General features: G+C 45.3%; 1 protein-coding gene across 1 annotated transcript in view; it reads right to left on the bottom strand.

Moving 5' to 3' along the window:
- LOC307178429 (uncharacterized protein) overlaps nt 1-18,094 on the bottom strand; it is a 33,955-nt gene extending 15,861 nt beyond the window's left edge. Inside the window, exons 1-3 of the mRNA XM_079906625.1 lie at nt 17,693-18,094; nt 15,927-16,053; nt 642-737 (exon numbers count right to left, since the gene is read on the bottom strand). Coding sequence (XP_079762751.1) covers nt 642-737; nt 15,927-16,053; nt 17,693-17,914 — 445 coding nt within the window. The 5' untranslated portion in view covers nt 17,915-18,094. The remainder of the gene's footprint in view (nt 1-641; nt 738-15,926; nt 16,054-17,692) is intronic.
- Nucleotides 18,095-23,924: the final 5,830 nt, after the last annotated feature.

The following is a 23,924-nucleotide window of genomic DNA, read 5'->3' as shown; positions in this document are numbered from 1 at the left end:
CTCTCCTCTGCCTGCTGCAGGAGGTCAGGACAACCTTCAAGCCACATGCTGACGGCAGAGTGGACCCGGGTTCCTGAACAGCTGTGTGATGCACAGTCACATGGACCGGGTGTGCCTCAGAAAAAGTGCTTCCAGGGACATCCCTGGTGGTCCAGTGATTAAGACTCTGAGCTTCCACTGCAGGGGTCACGGGTTCGACCCCTGGTCGGGGAACTAAGATCCTGCACGCTGCGAGTCGTGGCAAAAGAAAGAAAAGAAATACAAAAAAAGAACAAGTGCTTCCATATGCTGAGCACCAAGATGCTGGAGTCTGTCTGACATGGCAGCTAAGATTTAACTTAGTCAAACTTATATATACAAAGACACAAGGAGATCCCGAAGTTCACCAGGGCCACAGAGCTGGTGATCGGTGAAGCCCAGGCAGCTGGAGCCCAAGACAGCTTGAAGCCCAGGCAGCTGGAGCCCAAGACACATCTCAGCTCATGCACCTCTATCCTCCAGGAGGACAGAGGGACCTGGGGTCAAAGGGCTCCGTGGCCTCCAGACCACCACAGAGGCCCGAACAAGACACTTCCCCAAGGAACCAGGGCCAGCGACCTCCCCCTGCAGGGTCTCCCAGCTGCCCAAACCTTGGCTCCTACCTGGACAGGTGCTTCGGGAGAGGTCTTTCTTCACAGTCCACAGCTTCTGCCCCTGCTCCAGCTGGAAGATCAGCTCAAGTCTGGGAACAGGACACCCTGTTCATGGAGAAAGGAAGAAGACACTAGGATTTCTGTGAAAACAAAGAAAACCCCTCGATCTAGTGTGGGACTTCAGGATGTGGACAAGACCTCAGAATGAAGCTGATTCCACCCACAGAAATCCTGACCTAGAACCTGGAAACCAAGGTCAAAAACACCAATGTTGCAGCTTCCCTGGTGGCGCAGTGGTTAAAAATCCACCTGCCAATGCAGGAGACACATGTTCAAGCCCTGGTCCGGGAAGATCCCACATGCCACGGAGCAACTAAGCCCCTGTGCCACAACTACTGAGCCTGCGAGCCACAACTACTGAGCCCGTGTGCTGCAACTACCGAAGCCCACATGCCTAGAACCTGCGCTCTCAACAAGAGAAGTCCACAATGAGAAGCCTGGACACCAGAACGAAGAACAGCCCCCGCTCACCGCAACCAGAGAAAAGCCCGCATGCAACAACGAAGACCCAATGAAGCCAAAAAAAAAAAAAAAGAAAAAAAAAAACACACCACCAATGTTGGGATCCAAAGACTTTAGACTGCAGTGCTGGTTGTGTAGACAACACCTATTCCCTTTGACCTCCACTGCAGAGTTCCAACTCTATTCAGCTGCAGCCAAGAGACACAGAGAGTATGACCGCCTCCTTCCAGAAGGTGTTTACTAATTAACCCAAGTGAATTTCAACCACCTGTGCATTAAAATCTCCTGAGATGTCTGGTTCACATCCAACTGAAACCAAATAGGGACTTCCCTGGTGGCACAGTGGTTAAAGAATCCACCTGCCAATGCAGGGGACACAGGCTCAAGCCCTGGTCTGAGAAGATCCCACATGCCACGGAGCAACTAAGCCCGTGCACCACAACTACTGAGCCCGTGTGCCACAACTACTGAAGCCCACGCACCTAGAGTCCATGCTCCGCAACAAGAGAAGCCACCACAGGGAGAAGCCTGCACGCCACAACTAAGATTAGCCCCCACTCGCTGCAACTAAAAAAAAGTCTGTGAGTAACAACGACCCAATGCAGCCAAAAATAAATAAATTTATTAAAAAAAAAAAAGAGAGAAAGAAACCAAATCTCTGCAGATGAGGCCTGGATACCTACAGATTTAAAAAAACCACCCCAGATTCTGGCATCAAGGGAGGGCTGAAAACTCTGGTTTCCACCAACTTGCAGGTGACCTACACCAGCCCTCGGGAGGAGAGAGCTCTAGTCCAGGATGGCTGAGTGAGGGGACCAGCCAGTGCTGTAGTCCTGCAGCAGCCTGGGTCGCCTGCGAGGGAACCTGCCCGAGGCCCTAGACCAGGAAGAAGCAGACAACTGGGCTGGCATCCACCAACCCGGTAGCCAGCCCCACCTCTGAGCTTCCTACTGGTGAGATAATAAATTTCCTCCAGGGTGAAGACTGAGCCGGTCTGTCACATACAGCCAAACACAGATGCAGGGGAAAGACACACAGACTCGGCAGGAAGTCGACGGCAGAGGTGCCAGGACTCGCCGACAGCTTCTCTGTCAGGTCCAGGGTTCATCAGTCATCACTAAGCAATGTGCTCTCCTGTGTGCTCCGTGCTCAGCACGGGGCTCAGCGACAGCGACCCAGACCTCCCTTCAGCTGTCAGGAGTCATGTTCCCTAGGACCTCAGGGCCTTTGCACATGCTGGCCCTTCTCCCTGGAAGGCTGTTCTCTACCCACCTTGCTTCTTCCAGCTACTTCTCTTTGGGTCTCAGCTCAAGTGTCACTCCCTGAGAAGAGTCTGCTGAACAGTGGCTGAGTGCACATGCTTAACCAATCCACCACGTCACTATGAACTTTTAACCTTAATAATAATTGAAAAGTTAACATTTATAGGGTGTTACCATATCCCAGGGACTGTACTAAGCAATTTAAATGCATTATGTTGTTTAAAATGGATGGAATAATTTAAAGAACTCACATATTTAAAATAATGACTCTTTTCAGTCAAAGTAAAGTATGTCTCCATTGAGCTAAGTCTTTTTTTAGATACCCAGCAAAATTCTGAAGAGCGCTCCTCCTGTCTAGGTCCGCAAGGGCTGTGAGTCCCTAGCTGCCACCTGATCTGGGAAGAGACGGAGCACTTAGTCTGTCTCGCCATTGTCGACACACCAAGTTTCTGGGCTGGTGACCCCGGGGCAACCAGGTAACTGGCTACTGCCTAACGCCGAGGCCCCCCTATAGACGGTTGGGATTCAAGTGTGATCAACTGAGCCAACAACACTGAAGTCCGTGGGGGGCTGCTCAACTGAGCTGCCCACCACCCTATGAGAGACTGATGGCACTGCCTGCCCTCTGAGGGCACACCTGGCCAGAGTCCAGGCACTGGTCCCTGGAGCAATACAGGGATGCGAGTGGCATAGGGCACCCCCCTCACACATGCCATGGCACAGAAGAGGCTTAGACTGCTTCACAGGCAAACCTTGCCATGGCTGCTTGCCTTACTGTTGTTGCAGTTTGTCCCAACCACGTAGCGGATAAGAGATCCCATCTCTGGAGACTGCTAGTTCAACGTATAATGGGGGGAGAAACAAAGGAATAAGGAATATTGTTTTTGCTGCCCTTTGAGACACCTGAGGATGTTTCTCAACCTACTCCAGATTGTGTAAGCCCGGCCAGTGTGTCCGGCACTCGTGAGTGCTGCTGCAGACCAGCACGTGGAGAGCTCTTCCTCAACACCAAACTGTCACCCCGTCAGGACACTGCCACCACCACTGCTGTCCTGAGGCATGAGCCCCAGCCCCTCCCTAGAAAGGCAGGCTGCCACTCACAGTGGTTGCCACTTGGGACTGCTAAGAGCCTACCAGGTAAATACCCAAATAAAAGAAAGAAAAATGGTGGTGGTGGGGGCAGAAAGGTGACCACCCCACCCCCCAAAAAAGATTTTGTTTGGAGGCAGAAAAAAAAGGAGTGGGGAGGAAGGGGCTCGTTATGCTGTGGACCAGGGCCATCCAGGGGAGAGGCTGCATCTTGGAGGCCCCAGGCCCCTCCGCCCTTTCCTCTCCTCAGCAGGAGACAAACTAAAACTAAAAACCAGGGTTTTAAATGGCTGAAAAGCTCAAAAGGAAGAAAGAAGGGAAGGGGGCACATTATTAACCTTACATATCAAGCAAACGCCAGGTCTAGCAAACATAATACTGGTTCTAGACTACTTATTGATTTATAAGCAGTAACAACAATAAAAAACCTTAGATAACAGAGAGAGAGAATAAAAATTTAAATAACATACAACATATAACTAAGTTAGAACTCTGTCTATACTGACCCAATTGGAAATCCAAAATTTATATAATTATTATATAATAACTACATATGGTATAACAAAATTTATATATTAAAAAAATTTTATCACCAAAACAAAACAGAGCACTGATTGGTTTGTCTGACTCCACAACACAGGTTTTAAATTATCTTTAGAATTTGCTAAAATGCACCAACTGACAAAACTTCATGAATTTAATACTGGGGCTCAAATCATAGTTATACCTGGGGATCCCACTAAAATGAAACACTCTACTCCACCACTGTAAAAAGTACCTAAATATTAAAGAGAAAAAATAGGTATATCTCACTTTGACTGTAGTTTTACCTGAATTTCCTATAGCCCTAGTACCCACTGTCCTAAAGTATCCCATATTGGGCATAGATGCTCTGACACAATACACAATTAAGATAATTTTTTGGCACTTACAAATTAATTGGCTTGATAAAACGGGACCCTACAGACCCGAGTTAAAATAATAATTCAGCCCAATGTAAGTTGAAAAGGGGCCTTTGGGGAATAAAACTTTTATATAAGACCTAATTAATCAAGGGGTGGTGATTCCCACTGCTTCTCCACGTTGACAGCCCAGCTGTGCGTGTTCTTAAACCTAAAAAAACACAGGGCACCTCGCTGTGAGTTACTGCAATCTTAATGCCGTGGTCCCATCTGTTAGGGTTCCTGTTACTGACTGAATTGTGTCTCCCTAAACTGCATGTGTTAAACCCTAATCCCCAGTGTGATCCTATATGGACTTAGGGCCTTTAAGGAGGTAGTTAAGGTTAAATGAGGTCACAGGGTGGGGCCCTGATCTGGTAGGACCCATATCCTTTTAAGAGGAAGAGAAGGCCTCTCCAAGCCAGATGAAAAGTCAGGTAAGGACACAGCAAGAAGGTGGCCAGCAAGAGATCCTTATCAGCAACTGAACTGGGACTTCCAGCCTCCAGAACTGTGCGAAAATAAAGCTGCTGTTTAACCACACAGTAATGGCAGCCTGAGCTGACTAACAAGATCCACACACCCAATACCCAGTATTATTAGAACCCGGTAATTACTCTTCAATTACAGATCTGGCTAACGTGTTCTGCTGGTGTGTATTTTGACAGCCTCTCAACCTCGGTTTGCCTTCACTCTGAAGGCAAATAGGACTCCTCCCCAGGCTGCCCCGTGGGGTGGCTCAACAGCTCTGCCAACACCCACACCCTCTGCAGCCAAGACCTCAGCTGCACCCACCCACCTCTCTCCAGGAGCACAGGCGATGTTACATCAATGACAACCTAGTCTAAGGAGATTCATTTGACACGCTTGTGACAGTGAGTCCAACACCTTTTAATCCTTTGGGGACTAGTTTTAGATAAAAATACTATTTAGTATTACTTTGGGTCTGGTGGCCACATATTCCTCATTTATAAATTTTATTTACTCTCCCTGATGCTGATACTTGCAAATCAGCCCAACTTAAATGGAACTCCCTCCAACAAAAGCTCTAAAATCTGCTCAAAATACTGTTAAATAGCCAGTCCCATCAGTGTCCTCAGAGACTCCTTCACCAAAGAGGCTTTGACAACCTCTTCTCACACCTCCTCGAGTTTCTGAATCACCTACCAGGGCCACAGATGCCCAAGGGCTTCTGATGTAACAGACTGTCCCCTCAGCCTGGTGCTATATGCTACTAAAACAACAACTAACTATACACAAGGCTCTCCGGATAATGAAGGCTGTTGCAGACCCCAAGCCACTGACCGCCACACCCAGCTGCCCATCAAGCTTTGCATCATGGCAACAGCACATCACAAGTTCAGCACAGCTCCTGAGGCCCCAGGACAGGATGGAACCCAACCTGGGCCCTCTGACATATTCCTCTTGTAGGACAAGGTGGGTCCTTGCCAGATGCTGTGGTGCTGGAGGAGGGCACCTCTCCCCACAGCCCTTGGCTACCTGGGGAGCACCTTGGGATTAAGCGAGTGAACAGTTGTGGATCTCTTACATCCACAGCACATGATGGAGCTCAGTAGATTGATGCTGCTTTCTATCCTGTAGCCAGAATGTCCAAATAAAAAATGGGATCTAAGAAACATTTCTTGGTCTATTCAGGGGGTCATCTTAGTACTAGATGCCCTGATCAACAAACGGCCTCCTCTTCACATTCATTATAAACTGTTGGGCCATTGCTTAAAAACTGCCTCCTTCAGGGTAAAGAAACTCTTGTCTCACCAACACCCCAAAAGTAAGTCAGTCAAAATCACATGTCCTTACATTTATAAAGGCCACAACGATAGGCCTTGCCAGGAAGCTCCTTACTCCCTTTGGAATTACAGACATTACTGACAATAACCAAGATACACATTTCACTTCTCAAATTACACAATGCTGGGCTCTGGAGAGAGGTAGTCAATAGAGCTTCATGGCCCCAATAGGCCCCAAATAGCTGGTTTAACTGAAAAACATAACGATTTCCTTAAACAGCTCCTTTTCAAACTCCAGTGTGACAAACAAACCCCTCATTGGGCCTCTATCTCACCCCTTAGCCTTAGTTCAAGGCTCCTTGAATCACATACCTTTAAAAATGTCCCACTGCCCTTTCCTACCCTGGAAGGGAATGTGCCTCACCTCTATGTACACAAAGACTCGTTCTACAGGAGGCCATTCACACTGTCTCCCCTGCAGTTACACACAGAGCTTCCCATCATCCCATGAGGCTGGAGACCAGAAGGAGGGAGCACACACTCCCAGCACCCATTAGCCACAGACTGCCCCACAGGCCAGGCAGCTGGTCACCTGATATGGAATCCATTTGCCCTGAACTTCAAAACAAAACAAAACAAACCTTGAAGAACAGCCATATGGCATTCTGGTAACTGTTGCTCTTACTATAACTGGTCTGGGTACTTTCATTGGTTTATAAGTCAGAGGCCTGAACCCTCTGAGGAAGCCACTGTTTCAACCAAACATGGCAAATACTGAGGCCCACATCAAGTCAAGTGTGTACGTACCCACTTGCAAAGGATATCCTGCCCCACGTCCCAGACCAAGACCTCACTGATGAAGATGACTTCGCCTGGGGACACGAAAACCGTCACCCCAGCAGATACCCATGGACTTCCTCTCCTAAGACAGAAATCAGACCTGGGACCTTTTTGCTTTCTTCTATTAGGAAGTCTATCATGTTCCTGAGCTGCTGTCTGTGACCCTGGTATATGCCTCAATCTGCCAAAAGGGAAATCTCCAATTTATAGCTGGTTGGTCAGGACAGGTTGTGAGGACTTGTGACTGACATCTGAAGTGGGTGGGTGGGAGGTGGAGGGGCTGTCTATGGGACTGAATCCTTAATAACCTGTGGAGTCTGTGCTAACTCCAGGTAGTTAGGGTCAGAATTGCCTGGTATGGAAAACCCAGACGTTTAATATCAGAAGTGTTATGAGGAAAAAGGATTTTGTTGGTTTGTTTTTTAATTAATTAACTAACTAATTAATTAATTAGTGGCTGCATTGGGTCTTCATTGCACATGGGCTTTCTCTAGTTGCAGCGAGTGGGGGCTACTCTCCCTGGCGGTGCGCGAGCTTCTCATTGCAGTGCCTTCTCTTGTTACAGAGCATGGGCGCTAGGCACGCACGTTACAGTAGCTGTGGCACATGGGCTCAGTAGTTGTGGCTCGCGGGCTCTAGAGCACAGGCTCAGTAGTCGTGGTGCACGGGCTTAGCTGGTCCTCAGCATGTGGGATCTTCCCAGACCAGGCTCGAACCTGTGTTCCCTGCATTGGCAGGCAGGTTCTTAACCACTGTACCACCAGGAAGTCCCATGTTTGTTTATTTTTTACAAATACCACACTAACATGCACACACATGTATATATACAAAGCCATATTTTTAGCACACCTTATAACTCCTGAAAGATTCTCTTAAACACTCCCCAAATTACATATCGATTTTCTTGGCTAATGCTACATAAATGGGAAACTTAGTTATGAGCCTGCCTGCAAGGACTTCCTATATCTCTACTCATGTTCTTCTTTTTCATTCTCAAAATGGTTTTCTATACTCTACAAGACAACTTATGCCATACCTTCTAAAACTCTCCACTATTATCCCCCAAAGTTTCCTTAATATGATGTGAAATATCAGAGCACACCCTTCATGTGCAAACCAAACAATCCAAAACTACACCCTTGCCCACCTCTTTAAACCTCGCACACCAGGCCACTATTCCTCCTGCCTTAACTCAAGCAGATCCAGGTTCCAGACAATTAGGGACACCCCTAGTGCCCCAAAGCCTGTTGGAAATATTCAAATCTCACAGATACTAATTAATACAGTGGGGACCCTGTGACAATTTCAATGAGTGGAGCATGAATAGTGCCTGAACAGTCCTGACACCTGGTCAGGGCCCAGGGTACCTGCACAGTGACAGTTATCAATTGCTTATTAAAAGTGACCCACTTAATAAATGTTTTCTTAGATTTCTTCAAAAAGGGAATCCCGCATTACTCTGATAAATGGGAAACCCAGGGTCACTTCCATTGATGGCAGGTCACCATGAAAAAAATGCAGAAGTGAAATCAAAACAGTGTTCTTAAGTTCCAGAGAGCTCAGCTGCCTGCTGCTCAGGGCTCCTGGCCTAAGGCTACTGCCTCTGTTGACAAGGGGAAAGTAGCAACAGTTGCAGGGGTAGGGAGTGTGGGGAAGGCAGAGAAGCTATGTTAGGAGGGAGCACTAAACCCAGACTTCCCGTCAAACACATTCAGGAGGCAGGAAGAGAAGAAATGATGGAATGGTTACATCAGGCTGTATCGCAATGCCAGCTGAACAAGTGTCCCTGCACTCTCAGAAACAGGGTTTCTCAAGCTGACATGATAATTTAGGTCAAGATAATTCTTTGTTGGAAAGGTGGGGAGGAGCCCATCCTGCGAATTATAAGGATGGTGTAGGATCCACGTGCAGATTGTAATAACCAAAACTATCTCCAGACGTTGCTGAGTTTCCTCTGGGGAGCAACATCATCTCTGGTTGAGAACCACTTTTATGGTTATAAATAGGATGATGAGAGAAAGTGAGAGGGATGGGTGGACACTCCATGAAGTCTGGTGGTCAGAACACAGCTGGTGAGGAGGTGGCAACTGGGCTGAGAAGGGGCAGCCATGTAAAAAGCCAAAATGGAGAGGGCAGACAGCAGAAGCAAGAAGAAATACAATTCTGCACCCTGTGGAAGGAAAACCACATTCACAGAAAGATAAAATGAAAAAGCAGAGGACTTTGTACCAGATGAAGGAAGAAGATAAAACCCCAGAAAAATAACTAAATGAAGTGGAGATAGGCAACCTTCCAGAAAAAGAATTCAGAATAATGACAGTGAAGATGATGCAGGACCTCGGAAAAAGAATGGAGGCAAAGTTCGAAAAGATGCAAGAAATATTTAACAAAGACCTAGAAGAATTAAAGAAGAAACAAACAGAGATGAACAATAAAATAACTAAAATACAGAATACACTAGAAGGAATCAATAGCAGAATAACTGAGGCAGGAGAACGGATAAGTGACCTGGAAGACAGAATGGTGGAATTCGCTGCTGCGGAACAGAAGAAAGAAGAAAGATGAAAGGAAATGACGACAGCTTAAGAGACCTCTGGGACAACATTAAATGCAACAACATTCATATTATAGGGGTCCCAGAAGGAGAAGAGAGGGAAAAAGAACCTGAGAAAATATTTGAAGAGATTATAGTCGAAACCTTCCCTAATCTAGGAAAGGAAATAGCCACCCAAGTCCAAGAAGTGCAGAGAGTCCCAGGCAGGATAAACCCAAGGAGAAAAACGCCAAGACCCATAGTAATCAAACTGACAAAAATTAAAGACAAAGAAAAATTACTGAAAGCAACAAAAGAAAAACAACAAATAACATACAAGGGAACTCCCATAAGGTTAACAGCTGACTTCTCAGCAGAAACTCTACAAGCCAAAGGGAGTGGCATAATATATTTAAAGTGATAAAAGGGAAGAACCTACAACGAAGGTTACTTTACCTGGCAAGGATCTCATTCAGATTCCAAGGAGAAATCAAAAGCTTTACAGACAAGCAAAAGCTAAGAGAATTCAGCACTACCAAAACAGCTCTACAACAAATGCTAAGGAACTTCGCTCAGTGGGAAACACAAGAGAAGAAAAGGATCTACAAAAACAAACCCATAACAATTAAGAAAATGGTAACAGGAACATACACATCAATAATTACCTTAAATGTGAATGGGTTAAATGCTCCAACCAAAAGACAGAGGCTCACTGAATGGATACAAAAACAAGACCCATATATATGCTGTCTATGAGACCCACTTCAGACCTAGGGACACATAAGACTGAAGAGGGGATGGAAAAAGATATTACAAGCAAATGGAAATGAAAAGACAGCTGGAGTAGCAATGCTCATATCAAATAAAATAGACTTTAAAATAAAGAACGTGACAAGAGAAAAGGAAGGACACTACATTATGACCAAGAAATCAATCCAAGAAGGAGATATAACAATTATAAATATATGCGCACCCAACGTAGGAGCACCTCAATACGTAAGGCAAATGCTAACAGTTATAAAAGAGAAAATAGACAGCAACACAATAATAGTGGGGCCTTTAACACCTCATTTACACCAACGGACAGACCACCCAAACAGAAAATAAGGAAACACAAACTTTAAATGACACAGTAGACCAGATAGATTTAATTGATATTCATAGGACATTCCATCCCAAAACAGCAGATTACTTTCTTCTCAAGTGCACACGGAACATTCTCCAGGATAGATCACATCTTGGGTGACAAATCAAGCCTCAGTAAATTCAAGAAAATTTAAATCATATCAAGCATCTTTTCTGACCACAACGCTATGAGATTTTCAATTACAGGGGAAAAAACGTAAAAAAAACAAACAAACATGGAGGCTAAACAACACGTTACTAAATAACCAACAGATCACTGAAGAAATTGAAGAAGACCTCAAAAAATACCTAGAGACAAATTACAACGAAAACACGACAATCCAAAACCTATGGGATGCAGCAAAAGCAGTTCTAAGAGAGAAGTTTATAGCAATACAAGCCTACCTCAGGAACAAGAAAAATTTCAAATAAACAATCTAAACTTCACCTAAAGGAACTAGAGAATGAAGAACAAAACCCAAAGTTAGTAGAAGGAAAGAAATCATAAAGATCAGAGCAGAAAAAAATGAAAAAGAAAACAATAGCAAAGATCAATAAAACTAAAAGCTGGTTCTTTGAGAAGATAAACAAAATTGATAAACCATTAGCCAGACTCATCAAGAAAAAGAGGGAGAGGACTCAAATCAATAAAACTAGAAATGAAAAAGAAGTTACAACAGACACCACAGAAATACAAAGCATCCTAAGAGACTACCTACAAGCAACTGTATGCCAATAAAATGGACAACCTGGAAGAAATGGACAAATACCTCTTAGAAAGGTATAACCTTCCAAGACTGAACCAGGAAGAAATAGAAAATATGAACAGACCAATCACAGTAATGAAATTGAAACTGTGATTAAAAATCTTCCAACAAACAAAAGTCCAGGGCCACATGGCTTCACAGGTAAATTCTATCAAACATTTAGAGAAGAGCTAACACCCATCCTTCTCAAACTCTTCCAAAAAATTGCAGAGGAAGGAACACTCCCAAACTCATTCTATGAGGCCACCATCACCCTGATACCAAAACCAGACAAAGATACCACAAAAAAAGAAAATTACAGACCAATATCACTGATGAATATAGATGTAAAAATCCTCAACAAAATACTAGCAAACAGAATCTAACAATACATTAAAAGGATCATACATCATGATCAAGTGGGATTTATCCCAGGGATGCAAGGATTCTTCAACATATGCAAAACAATCAATGTGATACACCATGTTAACAAGTTGAAGATTAAAAACCGTATGATCATCTCAACAGATGCAGAAAAAGCTTCTGACAAAATTCAACATCCATTTATGATAAAAGCTCTCCAGAAGTGGGTATAGAGGGAACCTACCTCAATAAAATCCATATACAACAAACAGCAAACATCATTCTCAACAGTGAAAAACTGAAAGCATTTCCTCTAAGATCAGGAACAAGACAAGGATGTCCACTCTCGCCACTACTATTCAATATAATTTTGGAAGTCCTAGCCACGGCAATCAAAGAAAAACAAAAGGAATACAACTTGGAAAAAAAGAAGTAAAACTGTCACTGTCTGCAGATGACATGATACTATACATAGAGAATCCTAAAGATGCCACCAGAAAACTACTAGAGCTCATCAATGAATTTGGTAAAGTTGCAGGATACAAAATTAATGCACAGAAATCTCTTGCATTCCCATACATTAATGATGAAAAATCTGAAAGAGAAATTAAGGAAACACTCCCATTTACCACTGCAACAAAAAGAATAAAATACCTAGGAATAAACCTACCTAGGGAGACAAAAGACCTGTATGCAGAAAACTATAAGACACTGATGAAAGAAATTAAAGATTACACAAACAGATGGAGAGATACACCATGTTCTTGGATTGGAAAAATCAATATTGTGAAAATGACTATACTACCCAAAGCAATCCACAGATTAAATGCAATCCCTATCAAATTACCAATGGCATTTTTTACAGAACTAGAACAAAAAAATCTTAAAATTTGTATGGAGACACAAAAGACCCTGAATAGCCAAAGCAGTCTTGAGAGAAAAAAAACGGAGCTGGAGGAATCAGACTCCAGACTATACTGGACCTCAGACTATACTACAAAGTTACAGTGATCAAGACAATATGGTACTGGTACAAAAACAGAACAATAGATCAATGCAACAGGATAGAAAGGCCCAGAGATAAACCCACCTATGGTCAACTAATCTATGACAAAGGAGGCAAGGATATACAATGGAGAAAAGACAGTGTCTTCAGTAAGTGGTGCTGGGAAAACTGGACAGCTACATGTAGAAGAATGAAACTAGAACACTCCCTAACACCACACACAAAAATAAACTCAAAATGGATTAGAGACCTAAATGTAAGACTGGACACTATAAAACTCTTAGAGGAAAACATAGGAAGAACATTCTTTGACATAAATCACAAGAAGATCTTTTTTGATCTACCTTCTAGAGTAATGGAAATAAAAACAAAAATAAACAAATGGGACCTAATGAAACTTAAAAGCTTTTGCAAAGCAAAGGCAACTACAAACAGACGAAAAGACAACCCTCAGAATGGGAGAAAATACTTGCAAACAAATCAATGGACAAAGGATTAATCTCCAAAATATATAAACAGTTCAAGCAGCTCAATATTAAAAAAACAAACACCACAATCAAAAAATGGGCAGAAGACCTAAACAGACATTTCTCCAAAGAAGACATACAGATGGCCAAGAAGCACATGAAAAGCTACTCAACGTCACTAATTATTAGAGAAATGCAAGTCAAAACTACAAGGAGGTATCACCTCATACCAGTTAGAATGCTCATCATAAGAAAATCTACAAACAAGTGCTGGAGAGGGTGTGGAGAAAAGGGAACCCTCTTGCACTGTTGGTGGGAATGTAAATTGATACAGCCACTATGGAGAACGGTACGGAGGTTCCTTAAAAAACTAAAAACAGAATTACCATATGACCCAGCAATCCCACTACTGGGCATATACCCAGAGAAAACCATAATTCAGAAAGACATGCACCCCAATGTTCATTGCAGCACTATTTACAATAGCCAGGTCATGGAAGCAACCTAAATGCCCATCGACAGACTAATGGATAAAGAAGATGTGGTACAAAAAAAAAAAAGAAGATGTGGTACATATATACAATGGAATACTACTCAGCCATAAAAAGGAACGAAATTGGGTCATTTGCAGAGACACGGAGGGATCTAGAGACTGTCATACTGAGTGAAGTAAGTCAGAAAGAGAAAAACAAATATCGTATATTAACGTATACATGTGGAACCTAGAAAAATGGTACAGATGAACCAGTTGGCAAGGCAGAAACTGAGACACAGGTGTAGAGAACAAACGTATGGACACCAAGGGGGGAAAGCGGCGCGGGGGGCGGGGCAGGGGCGTTGGTGGTGGTGTGATGAATTGGGAGATTGAGATTGACATATATACATTAATATGTATAAAATGGATAACTAATAAGAACCTGCTGTATAAAAAGTATATATAGAATTAAATTTTAAAATTCAGAAAAAAAGGGCTTCCCTGGTGGCACAGTGGTTGGGAGTCCGCCTGCCGATGCAGGGGACGCAGGTTCGTACCCTGGTCCGGGAGGATCCCATGTGCCGCGGAGCAGCTGGGCCCGTAAGCCATGGCCGCTGAGCCTGCACATCGGGAGCCTGTGCTCCGCAACGGGAAAGACCACAACAGTGAGAAGCCCGCGTACCGCAAAAAAAAAAAAAAAAAAAAAAAATCAGAAAAAAGAAAAGAAAAGCCAAAATGCCTAAGCACACTCACCAGGCACAGAGAACAGCAAGTGGAGAGGCCCAAGGCAAGTATGTTAAGTCTGTGCACAGGAAACAGCAAGACGCTGGCATGACCAGAGCAGACTGAACTCAGGGAAAAGTGTGAGGAGGTGAGTGAAGGGTCAGCAGGGTCAGATAATGGGCCTTCTTATTTTTAAAATTTTGTTATAAAATATCTAAATATGTCAAACGTTTCCTAATTTTGTGTAACCTCTTCTCATTAACACAGAATACAATTCCAATTCTCTAAAAACAGGCATGTCTTACCCTATGCCCTGGATTTACAGCTCTCCTTTCCCTCAAACTGAGAGGTCTAAAGTGATTATCCTCAGGCTGCTGTTTCTCCACCTTGGCTCTCTTGGCCTTGTGGGCTGGATCAACCTTTGTTGAATGGGGCTGTCTTGTCCATCCTCAGGTACTAAGCAGCATCTCTGGACTCTAACCTGCTAGATGCCGGGACCACCCACACCCCAGGTGTGACAGTCAAATGTGGCTGCAGACTGCCAAATGTCACCTGGGGATAAAACCGCCAAGTACTGAGAAGCACTACTCTCTCAGCTTCTCTCTCTTGGACTAGCAGAGGATCTTGGCCAGGACTCAGGGAACAAGAGACAATCATGAAGGCACAGGAGAACAGAAAAGCCCCATAACCGAGATCCTGTGGTTTAGAACAATACCTGTTGGCACTGAAGGCAAAAACCTCCCAAGGCCCCACCTGCCTCACCCTCTTCATGGAGACCATCCCATCACTCACAGCCCTGTGGACTGGGTTGCAGGGGATACGTGAGCCAACCAGTCCCACCCAGTCAGCTCCCTGTCTGGAATGTGAAACAAGAACCTCAGACAGAGGCCAGTCTGTGCTGGGCACTGGGGTAGAGGCTCAGGGAAGTATGGGCTCAGGTGGCTACTCCTGCCTCAGGGACAACCCCCTAGAGACCAGCAGTAGAAAAAGAAACAATGTTAAGTATGCAAAGAAGTAAAAACAAGGCATCTGGGGGCCACAGAGAGCAGGGACTGGGGTGGCCACTCCTGCCACAAACTTGCTGAGACACAAAAGCCATTCTGAAAAAACAGACTTGAGCAAAGCTAGAGGGAGAAGTCAGGACAAGAGATCCAGAAGCTGGCATACTCCTGGTAGTTCCCAGTCCTTATTTCAGTCCCATGTGGCCCAACTGGAAATTCTGCCTTTGGGTTCTGAAGAACACCCCCATTTCCTTCCACCACCTTTTAGGAGCCAAAGGGGAACTGTTTCTTGCTCAAAGAAACACAGAGATAGCAGGCAGGAAAAGATGAATCTCAAAAATGACTGAAGCTGTAGGGGAGAGGGTAAGCTTCTTGATCAGCCGGGCATGGAGCCAGAGCATGTCTGACAAGGAGATAGCAGGTCCTCTGCATGGCAGAGTGGCAAGGCCTTACCCAGAGACACCAAGAGCCTGCAGTTTTCCAGCATCACCTCCTGGTACAGGGTCCTCTGAGCCGGGTCCAGCTGCCTCCACTCCTCCTGGGTAAAAGTCACGGCCACATCATCGAAAGTCACAGACACCTGTCAAATAGAGGTAGTAGTGCTGACCCTGGGGCTGTTGGATGGGATCAGAGCTTGTTTCTGGAAGGCTGTTAAAGGTGCAGAGAGATCAAGACCCTAACCACTTAGCACCTCCTGAGGGCCAAGCTCTAGGCTGGGCTGAAGTGGAAGTGGACAATGTTTTGGACATAATACAGTAGTGTAAGAAAGAAAGTCACACAAGACAATGGAAAGTCACACAAGACAATGGAAAGTCACACAAGACAATGGAAGTGATGTGTGGGCTGTCAGATGCAAACAGGAGAGGCTGTAGGACCTCAGAGGAATGAATAAATAATGATAATAACAGTATCAATAATGGTAACAACCACAGTACCTGAGCCTCCCTGGTCCTGCTAGCTGCCTGCCCCATGGTGAGGGCTTCACTTCCTGGTTAAAGTGACTAAAAGTCCCCAGCTCTTTCTTCATTCTCTTGTTAGCATCCAAACTCTTGAACCCAACACTTACCAGCTGTGTTACCTCGGAGACATCACTTCATCTCTCTGAGCCTTGGTTTCTGGATCACTACAACAATAGTTCCCACTTCACTAATATCAGTTGTGAGATTTAGACAGAAATTATTCAATGTTCGGTGTGCTTGGGGATTTTCATTAATTGTCCCACAGCCCCTGAGGTAAACATCTCCATGCCAGCCGATGACCCGAGACTAAGGGAGCTCCACCAAATCCACCAAGAGTCTTGTGTCTTACAAACGAGGAGCAAGATTTTAACACAGTTAACCCTGATACACGGTCTAATAAAAGTAACCCGACACGCTTCCATCATCAAAATGAATACCTAATGACGAAGTTGTGAAGCATTTACACCAATTTTTGCTGTTAAGTCCATTTCATCACGCCTGAAAATATTCCTGTGAACATGCACAGAGAAGCAGAGCCTTCATCATTAACCTCCCTGGAGAGACCCCTGAAGGGGTGGAACTACCTGGGTAATGGCAGGGCCCGGACCAGCTTCCCACACCCTCCTGGGTCTCCCAGACTCCGGGGAGGTTCCACAATGAACCATTAGCCGCTTCCTTCCTGAACCCTGACAGCACTTAGCCCTACGCCAGGAATACTTCAGGACCAGAGAGCACAAATGGATAAAGATAACACTGGCTTTGGCCATGAGACTGGCCACAACGTCTGACCTGGCTGAAGGTGAGTGGAACATTCGACAACAGACTACAGGACCTCGCCCTCCCAAGACACGTCTTAACATCTAGGAGGCACCATGGCAACCTCACAGGCCCTCATGGGCCTTGTGAAACAACCAATATACCTTGGCTTTGTCCATGCGCTTATCTCTCCCTCCATTTCCCAAGGCCACCGGTTGGAGAAAGGCGGGGGCGGGGTGGGGGCAGGGTACATCCCTGCAGCACATGGCGGAGTTCGGGATTTACTATGATGGAAACCCCTGTAGGATACATCACTCATTTTTCCACAACTTACTGAGCATGTGTCAGAGACCCAACAGCTTTTAGGACCAAGGATAAATTAAGTAGCAAAGCAGCTCCACACGCCAGAGCACACGACCGCGAAGACAAACCCAGGGGATGCCTCCCTTCCGGAACCGTCTCCGCCCTCGTAGAGAAGCAGCTTCGCAACCAGCGTCCACTCACCTGTGTCTTGTGGGTCGGCGCCGCCGCCATGATGGGGCCCTGCGTTCCAGCTACGCTGGGAGAGGCGAGCACCGGGCGGCCTGTTGCTCCTCGCCTCCGCCCCGCCTTGGCCGGGCGACCTCGGCTGACAGCCGCTCTCCGAGAAAAAGGCGCACCAGACCTGGCGCCGCCCTCGGGAACTGCGGGGACGAAGGGCGGGTGCTGAAGGCCCGGAGAGGCCATGGCCCGGCGGGCGACCAGTGCACACTCCCGTTTAGGGAGTCACGGCCCGTTCCAAGGCACGAAAGGAAGTCCCATCCCCCTTTCCTGCTCAGTCCCCACGAAATAGCCTAGTAGCCACGCAGGCCAGCTCTCGGCACCTAAAAGCCAGCCAGAAGCGAAAGGCTGAGGCAAATGGCGTCCTCTGAGAGAAACCGGAAGTCCCGCCCACGTACGTGCGCCGCAGGAAACGCCTCTACGACTGGCCGTCATTGGCCAGCGACCTCCTCAGACGCACAATGCACACCTCTGGGTAATGTAGTCTCCCCGAGATTCGCAGAAGTGAGGAGCGCCTTAACTGAGGGGAGGGAGTGGGGCGGAGGGAGGAGAGGGAGTGGGGCGGAGTGGGGGAGGCAGTGGGGCGGAGGGAGGGGGAGGGAGTGGGGCAGAGGGAGGGATAAGGGGAGGGTCTTCCTCCACCTAAGAGCCACAGGAGGAGCTGAGCGCCGGCCCAGACCTGTTTCTTAACAGTGGGTTCAAGTGGAGAGGACTAGGCAGTGGGGGCGAGAGCGTCCATGCTGTGCCTCAGGGAAACTGAGGCTTGGAATGCTGGGACAGTCGCCCAGGGCGGTGCAAAGGGTGTAGGGCTGTGACTAAGCTCGCAGCCCGCATAGTGATTTTCCCCCCTTCCCCTCCTTACGCCTTCCCAGATCCTCTTCTTTTTTTTAGGTCCCCAAACAGGGACCCAACCGGGATCCACAGAAGTGAAAGCACGGAGTCCTAACCACTGGACTGCCAGGGAATCCCCAAGAGCCTCTTCTTGAAACCTAGCAGGGCCCTGTGGAGCCTCCTCCCACCCCTACCCCCCAAGCCTCTCTGCGTCCCCTACTTCTTGTCTGTGGAAAAAGCTTTAGCGGACTAGGCCTCCCTCAGTTCCAAAGAGTGGGCTCAAACAGTTAATTATTTAAGGGGCAGCAATGGGAACAAAGAAGAGGCATTCAAGGAGGGAAGGGGATAATAACTAAAGCAATAAGTCAACCTTTGGGATGGGGTCACAAGACCATAGTTCTCCTTAAGGAAAACAGTTAACAATGTCTGATGCATGTTCTTAAGTTGTTTTTATAGAACCCAGACTCCCACCAGGTGGAAACTGCTGACCTCAAACACATCAGAAGCTAGGCTGGTTGGAATCAGAAGACTGATGGTGAGATTCCTGAAACACCACCCTGCTACCTCACCACCAACCGATCAGAAAATTGTCCATGAGCTGATCTTGCATCCTAGGACCCTCTCCCCTAACAGTCTTTAAAAACCTTTTCCTGAAGCCATTAGGGTGTTCAGATCTTTTTGAGCATGAACTGCCTGTTCTCCTTGCTTGGCACCCTGCAATAAATGCTATACTTTCCTTCACCACAACCCAGTGTCAATAGATTGGCTTTGCTATGCATGGAGTGAATGAACCCGAGATTGGTTTTGTAGCATTCTAGGGGAACAGATTTTTAAAAAGTAGCTTCCCTGGTGGTCCAGTGAGTAAGACTGGGCCCACTTACCCAGTGGGTAAGACTCCGTGCTCCCAATGCAGGGGACCTGGGTTTAGTCCCTGGTCAGGGAACTAGATCTTACATGCATGCTGCAACTAAGAGTCCACATGCTGCAACTAAGACCTGGCGCAGCCAAAATAAAATAAATAAATATTTTTAAAAGTCTTTTTAAAAAAAAAAGGTAGCTTAAAAATTCTCCTGAGGAGGAAACCAGAAGTCCCATCTTGATACACAGCACACTTGTCTACTGCACCCTCCTGAGTCTTCTTTGGCCCAGAGCCTCCTTCATATGTAGTTGGCCTAGATCACCTGAGGAATGGATTTTCCATCCCCTGGGATGGGGAAACCACATGTGGAGGAGACTTGGAGGGAAACTCAAGACTCCAGTTTTAAGCATGGTCAATTTGAAAGGTTTATGAGACTACAAAGTATGTGTCACTTAATCATTTCAACCTATGACTGAACATTAGGAGAGAGTTCAAGCTTGGATATATAAATTTGAGAGTTGTTAGTTTACACTGTTATTTCAAGTCATGACTAGATGAGACTGTCAAGGGAATGAGTGTAGTCTGGAGAAGAAAATGATCAGAGCATGAACACTGGACCAGCCTGACTTCATTAAGTGGCTGATGACAGGAAACCAACAAACTCATGTCAGAGCTTCTAATGTCCACCCAGAGATATATTAGGGAATTTTAGAAGTCCCCATTGATGATTTTTTTTCATAAGTGTGGAGCTGAAAGAGTAAAACGCACTTTTTTTTTTTTTTTTGCGGTACGCGGGCCTCTCACTGTTGTGGCCTCTCCCGTTGCGGAGCACAGGCTCCGGATGCGCAGGCCCAGTGGCCATGGCTCACGGGCCCAGCCGCTCCGCGGCATGTGGGATCTTCCCGGACCGGGGCACGAACCCACGTCCCCTGCATCGGCAGGCGGACTCTCAACCACTGCGCCGCCAGGGAAGCCCGTAAAACGCACTTTTCATGATTTCAGTGTGCATACACATTGAGAAATGGAATCAGAGAGTGCAGAAAATGCCCTTAAGGGATTTAATTTTTTTTAAGATGAGAGAGAAGTATAGTGACAAGATGTTAATTAGGTCAAAGGAATGAAGAGTGTATGATATGAGTCAGTTCTGCAGAGAACTAGTAGGATTTACATATTTATAAACATTTATGTGTGTATATATATGTACATGCAATATATAAATAAAATATATTATATATATATGAGATTTATTTCAAGGAATTGACTTATGCAGTTGTGGGGCCTGGCAAGTCCAAAATCCATAGGGTAGAGGACAGGCTGGAAACTCTGTAGCCAGAACTAATGCTGCAGTCTTGAGGCTGAATTTCTTCCTCAGGGAAACCTTACTTTTCCTCTTAAGGCCTTTTAACTGATTGGATAAGGCCCAACCACTTAATCAAAATAGAATCCTTTGCTTAAAGTCAACTGATTGTAGATGTTGAGCACATCTACAAAATACCTTCACAGCAACACCCTAGATTAGTGTTTGATCCAATAACTGAGTAGTATAGCCTAGTCCAGTTTACACATAAAACAAGCCATCACATTCCACTCCTTGTCAACTTGGCACCCATACATACTACCTAAAGCCAGACTTAATCTCCAGATGAAGACATGCTTCTGCCTAATCAGATCAAATCCAGTATTGATCCATTGTTATGATGGATCCTATTACATATGGTGGATTACATATGATGAATGTAATGTGAATCATACGTATCTATTGATTTAATGCTAAATTCTCTGATATTGGAAATTTCTTCTAGTTGTGTAAGATAATGTCTTTCTTCTCAGAAAATACAAACAAGTATTTAGGAAGAAAGAGACATTAAGTGTAAAGCTCTCAAAAGGTTCAGAAAAATATAAATTGATGGATAATGGGAAGGAGAAAGAGAATGAGAACGATAAAGCAAATGTGACAAAATGTTAGTTGATAAATCCATTTTAAGGGTATACAGAGTCTCTTTGTGCTTTTCTTAAAATTTTCCTGTAATTTTGAGATCATTTACAAACAAAAAGTATGGTGGGGTGTGGCAGAGCGAAGTGAGGTGGGAGTTTTCTCCACCTTCTCACTCCACTACAGTCTGTTCTTGCAGTAACCTGAGTGAGCCTCTTAAAACTGTGTGGAAGATAGACTCTAGGATGACCAGTGTGGGCCTCATAATTGCTGCCTATTGGTGTTCTAGCCTTTGTATGACCTCTCTCCTTGATTGTGGGCCAGACCTGTAACTTGCTTCTAGACATATAGAATATACCAAAGGTGATAGGTTATGCATGATTATGTGTACAGGTTAAGGCCCATCTTGCTGGATTCTCTCTATCCCTTGCAGTCTTGATGAAGCAAGCAACCATGATGGCAGGCTCACATAGTAAGGAACTGCAGGCAGTTTTTAGAAGCTGAGGGTGACCTTCATCGACAGACAAGAAACTAAAGCCTTCGGTCCTACAACCACAAGAAAATAAATTCTAGCAATAACCTGAATGAGTTTTGAAGCATCTTGTTCCTCAGTAGAGTCTCTGTTGAGACTTCAGTCCTGACTGAAGACTTGAGCACAACTTTGTAAGATCTTGAGGCAGGCAACTCAGTTAAGCCATGACCAAACTCCTAATCCACTAAAAATGTGAAATAATTGGTGTGTGTTGTTTTAAGCCATACATTTATGATAGCTTTTACATAGCAGTAGAAAAGTAATACACACATAAGTTTGGAGTATGTCTTCTTCTATACAAAATCCAATTGCAATGGCCTCATCGTCCCAGAGTCAAAGTCAAAGTCCTCACAGTCTTTTACACCTTTCTTCTTTACTCCACATTAGTTTCCTGCTCCATGCACTGGCTGGATACACACTTGCTTTAAATCCTATGCCAGGACAGTCCCTGTCCCCTCCCATCTCCACATGGCTCACACTTTCACCTTCTTATTGACTTTGGTCATGTATCACCTTCTCCATAAGCTCTTCCCTGATTATCCTAATAAAAATTGCAAACCGATAACCCCAACTCTGGCACCCACGTCCACCTTACTGTTCTCTTCCTTATCATTTTCTTTGTCATAGCACCGATTAACTTCTGATATATCCTTTGCTTGTTTATTATAATTATTGTTTATTTTCTGTCTCCCTCTCTTGATGTTCGTGAGGTCAAGGCTCTTTGTTTTGTTCACTACTGTATACCAAAAATTTAAAACAATGTCTAGTACAAAGCAGACACACTATAGATGTTTCAGTAAGGTACAGTGGAACCCTGGTTCACAATCTTGAAAAATTATGTGTATAATTTTAAGCACTGCAATTGAGTTTTTGAACTGAAAAAAGATTTTTTTGTGCTTATGGCACAAAACCAAAATGATGGGACATCCATGGTGGCTCAGTGGTTGAGAATCCACCTGCCAATGCAGGGGACACGGGTTCGAGCCCTGGTACGGGAAGATCCCACATGCCATGGAGCAACTAGGCCCGTGCGCCACAACTACTGAGCCTGCACTCTAGAGCCTGCGAGCCACAACTACTGAGCCCACATGCCACAACTACTGAAGCCCACGCACCTAGAGTCCGTGCTCCCAACAAGAGAAGCCACCACAATGAGAAGCACACGCACCACAACGAAGACTAGCCCCTGCTCGCCGCAACTAGAGAAAGCCCGCGCACAGCAACGAAGACCCAACGCAGCCAAAAATAAATTTAAAAAAAAACCCAAAATGATATGACTCATTTATTTTGTAACTGGAAGTTTATACCTCCTAACCTCCCTCACCTACTTCACTCATTTCCCCCACCCCATCCCTCTATGTTCTGGCAACCAAGTGTTTGTTCTCTGTATCTATGACTTTGTTTCTGTTTAGTTCTGTTTGTTCACTTGGTTGTTTTTTTAAAAAATAAATTTATTTATTTATTTTTGGCTCGTTGGGTCTTTGTTGCTGCATGTGGGCTTTCTCTAGTTGCAGAGAGCAAGGACTACTCTTCATTGTGGTGCGTGGGCTTCTCATTGCGGTGGCTTCTCTTGTTGCAGAGCACTGGCTGTAGGCGTGCGGGCTTCAGTAGTTGTGGCTCACAGGCTCTAGAGCACAGGTTCATTAGTTGTGGTTCACGGGCTTCCTTGCTCCACGGCATGTGGGATCTTCCCAGACCAGGGCTTGAACCCGTGTCCCCTGCATTGGCAGGCAGATTCCCAACCACTGTGCCACCAGGGAAGTCCCTTGTTTTGGTTTTTTAGATTCCACATATAGGGGATGTGTACATTTGTTCAAGCAATGAAACCATATCTGGTACAGCAGGTGCAGTTGGAGTCACCACCTGGTGAAGCTTATGCTAATCCACTGACATTTTCCAAGATCCATCTGTCTTCTTCACAGGCTAAATAGGAGAGCTGAATAGGGATGTGGTGGGAATCACCACCCCTGTATCTTTCAAGTCCTTGATGATGTCACTCTCTGAAATCTCTCCAGGAAAGTAGTATGTCTTTTAATTAGTT

Source organism: Stenella coeruleoalba (assembly GCF_951394435.1).
Source record: "Stenella coeruleoalba genome assembly, chromosome: 20".
Classification (NCBI taxonomy): Eukaryota; Metazoa; Chordata; class Mammalia; order Artiodactyla; family Delphinidae; genus Stenella; species Stenella coeruleoalba.
The sequence above is the reverse complement of the archived record's forward strand: the minus strand, read 5'-3'. Positions and strand labels throughout refer to the sequence as shown.